We start from the raw sequence: 17,610 nt of genomic DNA on the forward strand, positions 1-17,610 counted from the left end.
ACCCATCATCTGGAAGCACTCCTTCTGCCCCCCCACTTTCCTATTACATCTCAAGTCCATGAATGCAAACACTTGAAATTCCCACTGAAAAAATTTTAAGAAGTTAGCTGAGGTTTAAAAAAAAGAGAAGTAAATAAACCCCTATCAAACCCCTTATACTCAACCAGAGTCTCAGAAATAGCTGTGTTGCTTTGACTACAGTTAAAAAAATATATATATATATATTTGAGATGGATCCTCTACAAAGCACAATTTCAGGCCACATAAAATAATCTTAGCCAAGTTCTCAAAGACATAATTAGGATCTTATGGGAAGGGCTAGCTAACATTATCTATATTCACAACCATACTGGCCCAGTCAATAATGACATGACGGATTTTATCGTAAGATAATGGAGACAGCCATACAAAGGACACTGCAATTCCATTCCTGTCTCTTGGCTGTAGGCTAGTTTGGCTAAAAGTTTTTCTTCTCTTCTGAATATATGCAAAATCACTCATAGGTCATGTCCAAACAGCATTTTTAAGGGTGCTTTCACATAATTGCAAGTAGAAGAGGCATGTATATTCAAAAACTTTCATTTGAAGAGGACGTGTAAATAGGCTTGAGGGTCAGACAGAATGATGATGCTGTTCAGAATCATCAGAAAAGGATCAAGACATGCCGGTCTTAAAAGGAAATGTTAAAAGCTGTCATGGTGAGTTTAAAACAGATGGTTAGATAGCCATGAGGGAAGAGTCAGAAGCAGTTGAGACTTTGATTTGGGTATAAGACATACCTATGGAAGGAATGGAAGGGTGAAAGTCAGTCTCTGCAGAAATGGGAGTTGAATTTATGTTTTTAAAAGTACAGTAGCTTGCTAAATTCCATGCGCATAAAGGCATTTCTTGTACACGTGCTGACAAACATTGTATTTTGCTGCCCTGAAAATAGTAAAGTTGAAAGGTGTTACTTGAATATTGTCCATTCAAATAAATGGATGAAAAAGAGAATATATACCATAGCTTGTATTGACATACAAACACTTTTTTATATATGGATATCTGAGGGTGTTTCATTTTTTCGTGGAGGGGTTCTACAAAACATGACCTCCGTTCCCTTAAACACATACTCTTAAAACTAGAAACATTTTGGGTTTTTTCCCCCCCTATTTGCCTTCCTAAACCTGTCCTAAGCATCTGTATTATGTTATCCAACACACTGGCTGCTAACAAGACAATCAATATAAAAGGTTACTTAGGGGGCATGGCTTTTTTCTGTCCTCAAAATACAAAGCTTATTGTAACAGGGATTTGAACTTTCACTGTGGAAAATGTCTTAGAACCATTCAAAAAAGGAAAAAAAAAAAGAATAAATGAAGCACACTGGAATTACAATTTTTTAGCGTATGAAAACAGGAAATTTGCTTGAATAAATATTTTTCTGCATGTCAGCATAAAATATGTTTTTTCTAGTTTCATAACTTGATTGTAAAATTTTACAGGGCAGGAACTTGGCATGCCAGGCAGTGACCTAAATGCCTATTCTTTCACTGCTTTTAGAAAAGAATATCTGACTGCTTACGCCTTGGTATTTTTGTAGAGTATTGACATACAAACTCTTATCGTTGTGCTTCAGACAGCGAAATTTCTCTCACGGACACTAGCCCCAGCCAGGCTACAGCAAAGATGAACGGATACTTGACACTGACTGAGCTAGAGGACTACTTGAAGGTAACAAGCTTCCAGGTAGGTAAGCAAAACAACAGCTAGGTTGATTTGTACATAAGCATTCTTCCCCTTGTAGAGATCTATTTTTATATAAGTCTTTGTGCCTAATAATCTTTCAGCAATATGAAATATCAGATGATCATCAAAAGGTTTTTTTTAAAAACAAACCAATGAGGTACAAAATTACTATATCAGTTTGTAAATTTTTGAAAAGGGTAGTTGTTTCTTTACTTATTGAAAGTATCCCCATTTTATGGAATACCAAATTTCTTGCACAGGTCTCCGCAAAAGTTTTTTAAATACTATTGCTTAAGACCCCCCCCCACACTTATTAATTGGAAGTGGAAAAGCTCCTCTAAGTCAGTGATTTTAAAATTATTTTTCACTAATTCATATAATACTATATGACCCAGACACTTTTGGAATTAAAAGGAGGAAGGAACCATTACCAGTGGCTGAAAGTTCATATTTGAATAGTGTTTTACTTCCATAAAGATTGTATCATTTACAACAGATCAGCTACACAAGCAGTTAATGTGGATTTAGGATTTTTGTGGGTGGACCTTCATTCAAAAATAATGGCAATGCCTGAGAAAATTACGAATGCACACAGGATCATTATATACAACAGCGCACTAACCACTTCATCTGCTCAATTTGTTAAAAAGGCCCTCAAAATAAACATTCGCTTGCTGACCAATGGCTGTAAAAGATTCTGTGTATTTACTTAGCCATCTAAGTTAACTTAGCTGTCCAAAACTACTGAGAAAATAAATTGCCATTTCTTCTATTTCCCTTCAGGCTACATAAATCAAGCTACAACTGTGCTCATCCAACAGCCAGGATCTGGTTCAATGGCCTAACACAAAGTTAAGAATCCTTACATTCCAAACACATAAACTCCAAAGGAGAAGACAAGGCTAACAAAAGGATGTATGGTCAGAGTTCCTTTACAACACTGGATGACCTTCCTGAGGTCTCCAGAAAAGGGAGCATGTTTTAGCATCCCTGTTTGCCACCAGCTTCAGTGAGATGGACACGAGAGGGGCACTGGCTCACAGCTGAGATAACCAGGTTCTGTAGTGCAAACAAGGAACGAAACCAAACAGGTGGAGGTAATTCTAAATCAGGAACATTGGTCAGAAAATATCAGGGTCTATGCTTAAGTGTGAAGGATACTGTGTATTTTAATACTTTTCTTCATGTGGGATTAGTGCTCATCCTCCGTATGTATGCATTAAACAAGACTAGAAGATATGCGTTGCTCCTGGCAAAGCACGCAGGGTAAACAAGGCTCTCCAACAGAATGGCTGGAGCCTGCAGAAGAGCTTCTGCAGCAGCGACTTGCTGACAAGCCCCGATCCCCTGACCTTTGTGCTACTGCAAAACCCACCAGCATCCGACAACACAAGATGATGTGAATGAGATGTCCTGGTAAGACGTTACCTTCAAGTGAGTGCTTGGGCTCTCACCACACATTACAAGCACAGATTTCCTTCTTAAACCAGAATTAGCAGAGTAGCACTGCTGTGATCCCAGCTCCAAGGGACTGAAACAGCAACGGGGGCACTGTCACGGGAAAGCCCAGAGGGCAGCTATAACCAGCTCCCCTACGGGAGCCACAGTCAGGGCCCACGCTCCATCCAAGTAGGAGCTGTGCAAATACATGGTGGTGGTGCTGCTGTCCTGATGCTCAAGCTTTTATCATTTAAGGCAAAATGCACAAGACACAGAAAAGCTGTCCTGGCCAGGATGACACACAGGTGCTCCCAAGACAAAATGAGCTTAACTGTTCCCAAGATGTTCTTTATTTTGGATCTCACATAGGATGTTCTTCCAGTACTATCTAGAAGTCTGTACTTAACACCTCTCGTAAGGACTTAGCAGCATTTCTTCAAAGCGCTTTCTTAGCTTTATTCTTCACATGGAAACGTAAGAATTTAGGCTTGGAAAGTACTACCAATCCATGCAAACCCACCAAGAACTGGTATTTTAGTCCAGAAAAATAGATTAGTTTTGCTTGTTCTGCTAACCAAAAGCCACAAAACATGCATTGTTGAGCAAACCATTCTGCATTATCCCTGTTTCACAACAAGGAAAGCTTGCAAGCAACATTAAATATGATCCGCAACAGAAGAAAAGTCAGGGGCAGTCCCGAAACTCTAAGTCCCAACTCTTTTTAAGTCCCAGTCCTGTGCTCAACACTGCCTAACCACACCCTTTCAGGGGACAGGTCATGGGTACCATTGGGGTGATTACAGATGGCTATATAAAAAATAATCCGAAGTCTACACCTCTGAAACCTTATCTGAAATCCTGCAGGACATACCAATATCAATACATCTTCTACAGCAAAACAAAAATACCATCTCTCAAGGAAGTGTGAGGAAACCGTCTCTTTAGTCAACAAGGCAGAGGTCTCACAGCAGCATATGCCAAGTCTTCCAGTATGAACGACTAGCAGCACTCATCTTTCTCACCAATTTGAATGAAAAATTAACTTTCATGAAAGACTAAGGTGAACCAAAAAGTTTGGGTGGAATTTAGTTCTCAGGATACTTTTGAGAAGTCAAGCACTAGGGACAGTCTCCAAAAAGTAGTCTTAATCAGTTCTCCAGTGCTAACCCTGCATAGGTTCTAACATCACTTCCAAGAAACGAAACATTATAGGAAAAACCCTAGCTTGATACCTAAGCATTTTGATCACAGAATTAAGATCTCAACTCAGTTCCTTCTGGCAAAAATATTCAGAACGTGTTGGTTCTGTTCCAATGAGAAAAACCTTGGCATGAAGAGAGTTGTCATTCCCTAATATTAATACTCATTGCCATGTAAAACGATCAGGCGAATTATTAAAAAAAAAAATCATAGTCCTGAACTTGATGTTGAGGTATCTTTCCATTGTTGCAGAAGAAATGCTGCCTAACAAACTTGCTCCTGTATTACAGCTCTCCTTACTTGAACTCCTTAAGAGTTAATTGATCAAACTTGATACCAATTAAGAGGCAATGCATAATCCAGCTACTGCAGACACAGCAATTCCAATACCCCATGGTGTAAATTAAACACGGAAACCATTTCGATAATGAAGATACTCCTCCCCACACCCCAAACATAGAGAAGTTAACATGCATTAAATGAAGTATTCTGTGAAGTTGAACAGATGGAGTGTGCCAGACTCCTACGTGTCAAATTGTTTTCAGGTTAAATTATGTAAAACTCCTTAAGGATCCATTTACATTACAGTTAAGGCTAATAACTTGGCTGAAAACAGCCATTTGCAATGCCTTAACAATTTTTAATTCTTATAAAACTGTAGATTCAGTATGCACCTTCCACGTATATAGCTTAAAAAAAATTGTAAGGAATTGCATTGCTCCTGTTAAAAGTAAAAAGCAGCACACTAACTCCAAATCAATGAACTACATTTAGCTTGAATCCAAACCTGGTGCCACTGTACTATTCTAACCCAACCAAATGAACGTAATCTTGCTGCATCCTCCTTGTAGGTTGTGAGTGCTCATTTTTCTTTGCACAGCATATCCCATTTCTGAAATATCTTCCCTCTGAAGCACTGTAAATACGCCCTGAATCATGAAATGATCTCCTCACATTGCTGTAAGATTGTCTATCCTTATGGACAGATTTCCTCCACTTGTAGGCCATACAACTTCACAACTATGACCTTTTTCTTAAAATGCAATCCCACTGAGGTAAGAGACACTCTATAGAGTTAATGATGGACAGGAAATGCAGTGATACAGGAATGCAGCACATTATTTTGAATTAGCTTTCTCCATAAAGTATGGAGGGAAGTGCAAAGGGGAACAACTTCAGATATTAAAATACACAACAAGATGAAGAGAATTCCACATCCTTAGAGGATGAAGGTAAAGAAGTAAAAGCCAGACAACTTCTAAATTTTATTATAGCAACAGGTCATCACCTTTATTTTTGCAAATCCTTTTCACTTCAAGATCACCATCTTGGACATTTTCTTTCTTCTTCCACCGTCATCATCCCTATTCCCTCCCACCCCCAACAGCAAATGGGAAATAGTCCCCTCAGTCTTTAGTGGGTGTTGGCATTAGTGCTTCACATCACAAGATACCATTAGATTTGTGAGAAAGTAATGTACCAGCAGAAATTCTGAATAATGAGCTGAGCTCAAACTAAATTAAGTTACACTTAAAAGGGAAATCCAGTTTAAAAGAAATAATCTAAGGTCTGATTCACATAATCATATACATCCAGAAGGTAAGGACCTGTAGACGATTTACTTGCCTGAACTCCCTTTGTAGTCAATGAAGTGTGGATGAATTAGGGACCACGCTCTTCTCCATTCTCCTGGGCCATTTTGTGTTAAAAACACAACAAAATGAAAAGCTGTATTTTAGCCAAAAACCAAAATCATCTAGAAAAGCAGTTTGCTTGCAAAGACTTGCTCAAATTTGAGAATTTAAGTCTATGGGCTTTATTTTTAAAAATCTTCACCCGCTACCCTGGAGAAGCTTACTGAATTGCACATTTGTTACACTGCGTCCAGAGATGTAAGGAATGAACATAACTTTAGTACTCCTGGCAGGTGAAAAAATGCTTCTGGTACAGAAGCCTGTTCAATTAAAGAATTTTCAGCCCTCAGCCACACAGGCCATTGAACCCAGGTACTGAACTTCAGTCTTGGATCCCAATTCCCTTTGTGAATTTAAGTCTGATACAACAACCAGCCAAAGAAAAGCAACCCATAAATCCTATTAGACTGCCAACACTGCCACCATTTCAGACAGTTCTTTCTCTGGAATGTACCTGCAAACTACATTATAAAAATAACAAAGCACAAATGTTGTAAGTGTATTTTGTCCAAAACTCTTGGAAGATGAAGCTTCTTAAGACAGGACAAAGGATGAAGTGTGCTTTGGTGTGCTTCTGTGTGCAAGAGTCAGCTACTCAACATTATTAGCTAAACTCAAGTGACATTTAAAGTTTTTCAATAGTGTCTTTCAATTCCACTTAAAAATACTCTTAGAAATTATTCCTATTCTCAGTGTTTAGAAACCTCTAGTAGCTGCATGAAATTAGATCTGCAACTAAAGCTCTTATCCACACAAGCGATTTTATGTCATTTCAAGTATATTTAAAAACATCCAAATAGAAAATGTTAACATTTTTACATTTGTGCTAACTTCCCTCTATTTGCAATACTAGCTTGACATTAACTAAAACATTAAAAGCTACTTTAACTCCTCTCCTGGGAAGCTCACACACAAGACTGAACACACAAAGTTCAGCACAAGGATACATTTCTTGTTTTTAACCTGACTTGGAACAGGTGACTGTATTATTAAAAGTACAAACAAAAATGTTACTACAGGAACCTCTCACAAATCCAAGTCACCCAGATCTAACTATTACAAAGCTATGACAGGGGAAAAACCCCCGACACTTTAAAAGCTTTGAGAGCTGTAAGTGCATCTAAGCCCAGCACCTGGAGAAGATGTCCACCTCTACACTACATGAATGACTGGGGATATCAAAAAAAAAGAGGTTACAAATCATAAGGAAAATTCAAGCTCAAGAACATAAGTAAACAGAGATACACATTCCCATCTTCTCAGTCAACAGGTGGCCAGTCTGACACACTTACATTCATGTCTTCCTTATCAGCATAATGGAGCAATTCCTTATGACTCCTTAGAGCTGCTCCACAGAAAATGTAAGACATAGAAAACAACTTGCGTAAGAAAGAAGAGAAAGTAACCTTGAATTCCAATACCACCTTATTGTCAAAAAGCAAAAACACTGACAAAAAAACCCCACAAGTTCTGTACAATATCAAACTACTAGGGAAACCAAGACACAGGGCAAGTCACAGCTCAACACTGCCTTCTTTGAGCAATGAGATCTCAACTACTTGGCTACACTGACTCTTGAGAACTACAGGATCAGATCTAGAAGTACACGACAACACTTCTAAGGAGCTAGTTCTACCAACTATTTGCTTCAGAACTGGAGGGGCTTGGGGGCAGGGAGAACCCAACAAAACACACCATCTGTGAAGTAAGTTCCCTGAATAAATTAAGGGAGCATTTAGAAGTTTCCTGCAACATCTCAGAAGACTTGGGTAACGGTTAAGGCTGTTCTCCTCATTTGTTTCAGTAGAGGGAGCCAAAGTTTCATCACAGATGCAGCAGTACTTCAGACTCCCTAATAAGTTACTCAAAAACCAAGCACAGGCCTAAACACTGTCAAACCAACACACTGTCAGTGTTTTTAAGACTGAGAAGTGTGCTACGTTCAGCAGGTTGGTAACCTCTGGGGTAGGTAAAAAAAGGAAACAGAAGGACCCTAGTATGGAATTGCAGGGACTGCCATTATCTTTTTAGCAGCTGACAAGAGTTAACATACTAATAAACCACACCAAGACCTGCAAAGTCCTTTCATCTTCTGATGTTCTCCTCTGCAACTTAAAGAACTATTCCACAGATACCCACCCATTAATCACACACACACGTCAGGTTCAAAATTTATTTTCCATTCATTTCTTGCACTTGAAGTACTCTTCGATGACATCTTTGGCCTGAGATTCCTTGCCATAGTCCTGTAACACAAGATAACATATTAATAACACAGACCCATTCAAAAATTTTAGAACAGATTCTGACTCTTTCTCAAGGCATTCACAAATACTCCCAAAATTCCAGACAAGTAACCTCAAGCAATCTGCCAAGCTGCTTTGCCTTTGTTCTCTAATAAGAAGCTAGTCTCAAAGTATAACACCTATTGGTATGGATCCAAACAAATTCTTCATTTCTGCTTAAAGAAAGCCAAGTGAAGTATGCAAAACAGTAGCAAAAGTGTGGAATACATGCAGAAAGAATCAGGCTTTATTGTGAAGATGTAGCCATCTGTTGGGACCTCAAAGACAACAAAGTCTTCAAGGCTCGTACTGTGGCTTTGCTTTACCAGTGTCTTTTTAAAAATAATGCTCTGCAAAACATTTTCAAGTTGAGCAGAGACTTTGAACTGGCTTTTTTTTTTTTCTGAGGCAAAACTTCATCTCTTCTAGTTAAAATGTCTTTCCTTACTGGCAAGCAGGCATAGATACTTTAAGGACACAACCATTAACCCACAAAATGAGTATTATGAATAAACATGAAAGGGACTATAGAACAGAGAAGCAGTTTATCTTCACTAGCAACACTGGAGAATAACTGTTTAAAAAAATAAAATCCAAGAGCTCTATTTAATATTCCCTTATCTACAGCAACCTTATCTTTACTGCTTATTTCCAGAAGTCAAGAAATAAGCTATAATTAGCATCATCTTACTTTGACAACCACGCAACTGCAGCCCACTACTTTGCGAGGTTTTCCTTCTCTGTCGATCTTGCAGAGACCGACCCATTCACCCAGCTTCTTGTTGTCATCAACCTGTGTTAAAACATTGCATCACATTAGAACTAGTCATTTCTAGCTAAACAGGGTTCAGCAAAAAAGCTGCTGTACTAACTACATTACTGAGTAATGGAGTGATGCTTTCCTCAAGTATCAGTTTGTGGTGGAGCAAAGTAGCATCATTGTAAGCTTCTAAATATTTTGAGGTCACATTGAGACTCCCCCTTTACTCCACCAACCACTTGCAGCATTAAATCTATCTCTTATTATACAGGACATAAGAATTCATTTTAACTTTGTAAGACACTTGATAGACATCCTTTGCCATTTACATCTGCAGTTTCTGTACTGCTCCTACGACAATCACACAGAACTAAAACATGCTCTGCAGCTAAGAGAAGTTTTACTTAGATAAGCCACACACAGAATTACAGCAAAGTGTTTCAAAGATTCATCTCTCTATGTGCTCAAACAAGCAGCTTATATTGCAAGCGGGATAACTGTTCCAAACTTGTGTGTCAAGTTCCACCACTCACCTTTATTAAGTTTATCTGATGTTCTGCACAAAGTGCTTCGACTAATTTTACATACGTGGGTTCATCACAATTTGAAGCCAGAACACAAAGATGGGCCTGGCGTCTAAAAAAAATGAAAACATAGAAATGTAACTTCAGGTGCTGCTTAAGCTTTCTTCGATAATCAAAACCACAAAGAAAGTTCAGCACCTGCATTTCTAGACAATCACTTCCTAAGTTTAATTTTTGGTTTTGAGACACCATGTGCTTTTGAAATACTAAGTATACTTTTGATATGATCTACTACTTTTTTTCATATATGTAATAAAACACTCATACATTGTTGGCTTTATTATCAGATTCTTTCCAGTTTTGGAAGCTTCTTAAAAACCCCACTAAATAAACTCTCAGCCATTGGAAAAAAGGTGTAATAACTGGATAAACACCAGTGCCACTATTAGAAAGCAATCAAGTCAAAAGTTGCTTTTTCTCATTTACCTCAGATTACAATAATTTTAATTGTAATTATTAAAAGCGTGAATTTCCATCTCGAGTTGTTTCAAACTCTTCAGAACAATCTTTTCTACTTACCTTAAAAGAAGCTGTTATGTCAGGGCCTCGTTTCTAATTAGGATCTTTGTATACTGTGGTACAATGTTAAGAATACCAAAGGGATACCTGACAACAAGAAGAGCTGTATAGGTCTTCTGTGCTTAACCTAATGCAATTTGACCACTGCAAACAGTCAGTTTTCCCTACGCCCTTCCTTATCATGAGTTTCACCAGAACATTTGAGAAATGTTTCCAAGCAAGAACCATCACACACAAGTGTATATAAACCTTATACATACATCATCCTCATAACGCACAGCATATGAAGTTGCATCTGAACTCAAAGAACTCTAACAAACTAGCAGCCAGTCACCTAAGTTGTATTTCTCTTCCATCATTTGGTACTTTGTCTTAGAGCTTTTTGCATACAGGTTTGTCAGACTGCTGTTCTCACTCATAAGGCGAGTGAAGGGGTATCCGACAAATGATTAAGTCATCACCCAAACACTGTAGCATTACACTTAAGCACTGTCTATTCTTAAAAGTACGTGCCTATATACATACACACTAGAAGTAGGTGTATGTATGCATGTATATGCCCATGTGTAATACTTCACCCTACCAAGAAACCATAACTAGTTACCATGGTTGGCACATGGCATATATGACAAGTCTAATATTGTTTTGATATTGTACCAAAGCAATTATTTACAGCTGCAACAAAAAAATGAGGGTAGAAAAAGTAAAGGCTACCTATGAATTTCAGGGTTATTTTTATAAAAACTAAACCTAAACCAACTCTTCCAGGTTAAGTCTGACATATATATTAACCTTCCCAACTAAAGTTTTTAGAAAGTTTTGGGAAGAGTTATGTTTCTTAAAACACAGATTCTTGAGCCCCATATTTCCGTGACTACATACTGCCAAGACCATGCCATTTTCTTCACAAAACCAATCTACATGAAAACTTGATAGCACCAGGGTCAAAAAAACCCCAGAAGCTAACACACTAGACTGTTATTCCTGAGTCATCAAGTTTAGCATCTGTATTTTAAGACCACAGTTAAAGACCCAAAACTGAGATAACAAAAACCAAAACTCATTGGCAGAAAAACATATTCTTGCAAAAGCTCTTAAGTAAAAAATCTGGACAAAGTGAGCACTGTATGTGTTCAGCACATCTCACCCAGTTTTGTTATTCACCATAGACAAAGTGGGAAAACAACACTTACTTGTCCAAGGCTTTGGCTGCTTCACGGATACCACGAGCTAGGCCATCATGGATAAGTGCGGTCTTCAGCACTTCTTGCAGGGCGGTGTTAACATCCATTACACCTCCAGCAGTAATGCTAAAGAGAAAACAGATATCACTCTGATCGTACCAACACCTTCCAACTATAAGCCAAAGTTTCCCGTTCACCTGCACGCATCCAATCGTTAAAAAAAAATACAGAAGAAAAGCAAGCTATAGAATAAGGCCAAAGAAAAAACTGAAAGAAAGAAGACGAAAAAGAGGAAAAACCCAGAGAAACTGAAGAGCTTAAACCTTTCTGGCCTGCCAGCCGGCTATGCTCTCCCCACGCTCCCTCACAAAGAAGGGAAGCCACGCACACAGCCAGACCCACGCCCAGCCTCTCCCCTGCAGGAAGCATGCGGCAGCTCCATGGCAGGGCCTGCACAGGCCGCAACTACCAGCCCCGACACGGAGCGGCGCCACACGGCGCGGTCGGTAAGGCGAGAGCGGCCCACCCGGCTCCGCCGTCCCCCACCGCCCCGGCCCCGCTCACCCTTCCTCGGCCATGGCGCTCTCGGTGGATGTTGCTCCCGCCCGGGTTCCTGCTGCAAATACAGACACAGGCCGCCCTGGTGAGTGGCGCCGGCCGCCCCGGAGCCCCCGCCCGGCCCGCTCCCGCCGCGATGCCCCGCCAGCGGCGGGGATTCAGCCCGGCAGGCCCCGGCGCCATCACGGCTACTCACCCCGGCGCCGCCGCCAGCCGCCAGAGAAAGAGAAGGGCGGGCCTTCCGCCTGGCGCTTTTATAGCCCGCCAGGACCCCAGCCCGCGCGGGCGCGCGGGCTGTCCGCGGCGCTGCCTGATCCGCCACCTCGCCCGCCCCCGCGTAACCATGGAGACGGCAGCGGCGGGGCCGCCGGAGCCGGCCCAGCCCGGCCCGGCCGCAGGGAGCGCGGCCTCCTGAGGGGTAAGACATCTTCAGCAGCCGGGTAGGGGCTACCTGGGTCTATGGGCCATCTGGGGCTGGGTCCCATCATCTTCCCTAGGGCAGTACGGGCACCTGTTGCTGCCGAAGCGGTCAGGCCTCCAATGGCAGGCAGCATTTGTCAATGCCTGGCACCCTAGTGGAAGACAGGGAACAAACCTGACTGAAATCTCTGGCGGGGGGGGGCCGGTTACTGCACTTAGCTGTACCTTGGAAATCTAGAAAGTGCGACTGCGCTTGCCATCAGGTGCTCACACACGTCAGGTGTGTGTGAGCATTCACAAGTAATGCAGTTGATCTGGGCACCTGCAGCATGGCCACTACACTTCCAGTGTCTTACTTGCTCAGGTGCTGTCAGTCTGACACGGGACTTTGTCCATCCTGTCTGTTTCAGACTTGACAATTTGACCATTGGGCAATCTACATATTGCTATCTTTGTAAACAATACATCATGACAAAATATAGCAGCTCCTGTGGGACATCTGGCCATGACTTCTCCCCTCCTTCCTCCACAAGAAGTGGGAACATACAATTTCCTTCATGTTGCTCAGACCCCAGAAAGCACGCAAACACACACAGTTTATAATGCCCACCTTCTGTCCCTCTCCCCAAGGAGAATGTTCTTCCCTATATCCATCTATCACTTTGTGGGAAAACAATGGAAGATTGGTGAGGAGGATTGTAAACATGCTCAAGTGACTTGCAGCTGAGGTGTCAAAAACACCTATCATACTAAACGTTGCTTAGTCTTGTGCGTTTGACAAGTAGAACATCTGTGTAGATCAAGCAGATAACACAGGCCTGTGATAGACTTAGAGGCACCCCATCAAACATGCTTGAGATTCCTGCCCTGCTGTGTGAACAATCAAAGCAGTGATAAACTACGCCTGTGCAAATCCCTCATATACAGGTAAAACAGCAGGTTCGGTGATCCTCGAGCATGGACCAAGCTCCGTGGTGCCTGTGTCCCCACTTGTGTGCCTCTGCCCAGGTGCTGCTTCAGGGATGCCCTAGTTGGCGAGGTAATGAAAATAAATTTACTCTTTGCATTTCATCCATGGTTTTGTGGTTGTTTCTGCATCCCACCCGCACTGGCTCACACACCCTCAATTTTCTTGTGCCCCTTAAAAAGCCCTAAATATGCCTAATCTATAGAGGAGGTTTTGTACTGAGTAGAACAATAAACCATTATCTCCCTCAGGGTCATCAAAGCATAATAACAACTCCACAGCCAGCCATAAGACACATCAGTATTGCCGGATAAGTGCAATATATATTCTGTCCAGCAGATGGAAGTATGCACACGTAAAAGATTTGTATTACAGCAAAAGTGATAATCACAGTCAAATTATCATCTAATATTCTAGAAGTAGAATATGTAAAAATAGTTTTCCTAGCACAGCTGCAAGAAAACAAAGCTGCGCTAAGATAAAAGTTATGTATGTGTAGAGGGGAGGTTTGCATTGGCACTGAACGCTGTGTTGAAATGTTGGTATAGCATAGTAGGAGTACGTATTTGTATGTAATGATTAATGGAAGTGTGTGATCTTGTTTGAAAGTCCACTCCGCTGCACAGTGTGTTAATGTGAGCTCAGCGTTCATGTGGGCACTCTGCACACTGTTGGCACTACTCCACCTGCTCCACCTTCCTGCCCAGATTCCTACAAGGAGTAGCTAGTTTCTTAACCTCTGTATTTTCTCTTCTGAGTTACAATGTCCATTTAGCACCCTGCTGTTTAAATGCTGGCATAGAGCCACAGGGCATGACACGTTTAAGTCAAGGATTGCAGTCCTGTGCTAAGGAGTACTTCTAGCGCACTTGAGGGTGGGTGAGCAGGGTAACAAGCAGAGTGCCAGAAAATGAGAAGCTGCCAGATGCAGTGAAAGAGCCTGCCTGGGCTTCAGCGGGCTGAGGGGGTATCAGTGCAAATGCTGGCCTGGTGTTTCACTGAGCAGCCAGCTCCAACAGAGGAATTTGGTCCTCTCAAGATTTGTTTATCTTATAAACAGCATAACATGCTGTCTACAAACTTGGATTTGGGGGCAGGAAAAGTAACCACAAGCTGCTGTCACGTGATATTCAAGAATTTGGATTCTCACCAGGTTGCTGTTCTGGGCAAACCATTCTGACTCACCTTCTTGCTGCATATATTTAAAAATGCTTTGGTTATAGCTACTACCCTCTGTGCTCTCCATTCAATTCCTTGACTTCCCCTGACTGTCGCCCCTTTCCAGGGTGGCAGCCTTCCTCTTTTTAACCCATATGATCAAAATGGCAACTGAACTTGGGAGCTTTTTCACAAGAGTGATATTGTAGCAAGGATATAATGGTTGACTCTGTCTTGGCCATCCTCTTCCTGCTCCTTTTGGCTTTCTCTGTTTCTCTCCTTGTCTTTTGCTGCAGTAACCTTTACCTTCACCCTGTGCTCACCCTGGCAACCACAACCCAGCTTTTGTTCAAATTGCCGGACTCCAGTGATAGCTTAAGTGCCGTGTTATAAACTGTGGAGACTCAGGAACTGAATAATGAGTAGTTCAGACAGCGTCAGAGTACGGTGAGGCAGCCAGGTAGGCAGGTGAAAGTGTCAGGTATTACAAACTCCCAAGAGAGGTCCCTGACACTGCTGAACTCTGAACAATCAGTTCTGAATTTCAGTTCTGAACAATCCATGCAAAATGTCTTTCCCTCTGACATCTGTTTCTAGAAATACAAAGCACAGGCATGTGCTATGATTAGATTTCTAATGTCACAAGATAGAATTATCTCATTTTCACTCCAAAACTGACATAATTTCTCAGCCCTGTGGAATGTCAAGTTGGAAGCTTTCTTGCAAGTAACACCAGTGCACATTTCACCCTACTCTTCCTAAACAATTATCCATTTCCTGGTCATACAGTCCAGAACAAGGTTCTGCATCATAAAGATTTTTGTAGAAGTCAGGCTATTTTTACCCATTTTCTCTCCCTTCCATAGAAGTCCTGCTCCCCGGCCCAGCAGAGAGAGATGTGCATTTCCAAGCACCTCCAGGTTAACAGTTCAGAACAGCCAACAACATGCTGCTGCTCAGGAGTGCAAGGGATGTCGGCATTAAGTTCCAAGGTCCTGGAGAAAGTATGGTGAGACCAATTCTGGGGTCCCAGAAAGAGGACAGGCTATGGCATTTCAATACCAATTTGAGAAGAAGAAAGACTTTGATGCCATGATAACTGAACAAAGCAGTTTGCCGGTTTTCATCGCCTTTCACAGGTTCTGCACTAGACTCTCAAAGGATGTGGTTATGATGTGGTTACATTACAGCCATTTTATACTCTTTTCAAATGCCTGTGTGCAGCCACTATGACTTCTGGCAAATAAATAGTAATATGATGCAAATAAGCACTGTCTAATTGATTTCTGGATTGTAATGCAAAAGTATGTCTAACATCTCTGCAAATACACAGAACAATAATAAGGGATATATACTCCCACATGTGCTGAGCATTTCAGAATGTCCTGGAAGTCCACAAAGGAAGCTGTTCTTAAAGCAATGGTTCTTAATATGTTTTTATCTTGTGGACATAAGCAATGGATGTAGACTCTATTTGCAGTATTTATAGAGGGCTCAGTGCTCCAAGGCATGGATTCTACATGTGATTTTTGTACCTGAAAGGAAAGAAATATCTTTTTAAAGTTGCTGCAGACATGACATAAGCAAGAAAGGCTTGTATGCTTTTAAAAAAAATATTTTTGTTAGACTTGAAAAACTATTGTAACAGGCTGGTAACAAGTCCCGACTCAAAGGTTAACAAATATTTATAGGTTATGAAGAATATATGAACAATTAACAAACGCGTTCAATCAAACAGTATCTTCTGGCAATAATGAGCAGTGCATAAGTAAATTGTGTGCACTAATAGGGAGTTCATAGCCCCGTTTCATTATTGGAGCCGTAGCTCATGCTGATCACTGTACCTCACTGCAACTTCCCGCACTTCAGCCTTCTACTGCATGCATTGACTTTGTGGAAATCTGACTCCATAGGCTTTATTGGTTTACTCATTACTTACATGTAATTATTAATGAGAGGAGGACTGGCTTTGAAAGTAGTTGGAATCTGTTGAGCGCGAGCCTAGGCTGAAAAGAGCAAATAGTTGGAGTAAAAACTATTTCATCTCCTGAACGTAATTACCTGTCTGTCTCTAGCCACAAAAGACAAGCTTATTCTCCCTCCATGATTTTAATGTCTCTCTATAAGTTCATAGAATGGTTCGGGTTAGAAAGGACCTTAAAGATCATCCAGTTCCAACCCCCCTGCCATGGGCAGGGACACCTCCCACTAGACCAGGCTGCTCAAAGCCCCATCCAGCCTGGCCTTGAACACCTCCAGGGATGGGGCATCCACAACTTCTCTGGGCAACCTGTTCCAGTGCCTCACCACCCTCACATTAAAGAATTTCTTCCTAATATCTCATCTAAATCTCCCCTCTTTCAGTTTAAAATGGTTACTCCTCGTCCTATCACTACACTCCCTGATAAATAGAGTCCCTCCCCATCCTTCCTGTAGGCCCCCTTCAGGTACTGGAAGGCCACCATAAGGTCTCCCTGGAGCCTTCTCTTCTCCAGGCTGAAGGTCACGTGTCGTGCTTTGCATGCATCACTTTTTTCTTATTATCCTTTTGCCAGACTCGGGATGACTTGCAAGTGCTCTTCCTCTTTTTTGTGGGGGTAAGGCTGTTCAAGGGGTAAGGTTGTATCTATGAAAAAGATTTACGTTTCTATCTTTTTCTGGAGGCAGACAGGAAAAAATCAAGGGGATTTTTCAACTTCACAGCCGTAATATATGCCACACACAATATATTGTCAAAATAGGTTTCAGCAAGGAATGTGTGTCTGTTGTTCTTTGTGGCTGCTAAATATTTTTTAAGTTTCCCAATCTTGTGATAAGAAAGTAACTCTGTGTTTTCCTGTCACATGCAGTGTGGGATTCTAAAGTTAGGTACATGGCAACATTTGCTCTGAAATGTCCTTATTATGCATCTTATATAACTGGAGACTAGATGGAATACTGATGGCCTAGTAAAAATAGTGCTTTTAAGAATTACTGTTTTTTCTCTTCAAGACATGGGTGGTCTGTCTTCTATTACATTTTGACGAGGTCCACAGCTCTTGTTCCTCACTTTCCTCCCCTCCCAATAGGAACTTGTGCCAAACGTGTTCATTATATCAGCTCTTCCTCATCTC

At 41.3% G+C, this 17,610-nt stretch overlaps 1 protein-coding gene, 1 long non-coding RNA gene and 3 other non-coding genes across 6 annotated transcripts; 1 reads left to right on the top strand and 4 right to left on the bottom strand.

Moving 5' to 3' along the window:
* Positions 1-7,812: 7,812 nt before the first annotated feature.
* On the bottom strand, positions 7,813-7,897 carry LOC141741539 (small nucleolar RNA SNORD100). The gene has a single exon (XR_012586414.1). It is a non-coding gene; the product is annotated as a small nucleolar RNA SNORD100 (small nucleolar RNA).
* Positions 7,898-8,221: 324 nt separating this feature from the next.
* Positions 8,222-12,306, bottom strand: RPS12 (ribosomal protein S12). Of its 2 annotated transcripts, none has more exons than XM_074580687.1 (6): positions 12,149-12,306; positions 11,959-12,010; positions 11,404-11,520; positions 9,641-9,743; positions 9,039-9,140; positions 8,222-8,308 (listed from the first exon to the last, which is right to left on the bottom strand). In XM_074580687.1, the coding sequence occupies exons 2-6, from the start codon at positions 11,970-11,972 to the stop codon at positions 8,246-8,248; spliced, it is 399 nt and encodes a 132-aa protein (XP_074436788.1). In that variant the 5' UTR covers positions 11,973-12,010; positions 12,149-12,306; the 3' UTR covers positions 8,222-8,245. The 2 variants fall into 2 exon arrangements, with proteins under 2 accessions (XP_074436788.1, XP_074436789.1); XM_074580688.1 differs by having other exon boundaries at positions 11,959-12,007; positions 12,149-12,175.
* LOC141741537 (small nucleolar RNA SNORA33) lies at positions 8,604-8,740 on the bottom strand. Its single transcript, XR_012586412.1, has one exon. It is a non-coding gene; the product is annotated as a small nucleolar RNA SNORA33 (small nucleolar RNA).
* LOC141741526 (small nucleolar RNA SNORD101) lies at positions 10,603-10,677 on the bottom strand. Its single transcript, XR_012586401.1, has one exon. It is a non-coding gene; the product is annotated as a small nucleolar RNA SNORD101 (small nucleolar RNA).
* On the top strand, positions 12,278-17,462 carry LOC141740985 (uncharacterized). The gene is made up of 3 exons (XR_012586223.1): positions 12,278-12,370; positions 13,300-13,411; positions 15,364-17,462. It is a non-coding gene; the product is annotated as an uncharacterized LOC141740985 (long non-coding RNA).
* Positions 17,463-17,610: the final 148 nt, after the last annotated feature.

Source organism: Larus michahellis, chromosome 3 (genome assembly GCF_964199755.1).
Source record: "Larus michahellis chromosome 3, bLarMic1.1, whole genome shotgun sequence".
Taxonomy (NCBI): Eukaryota; Metazoa; Chordata; class Aves; order Charadriiformes; family Laridae; genus Larus; species Larus michahellis.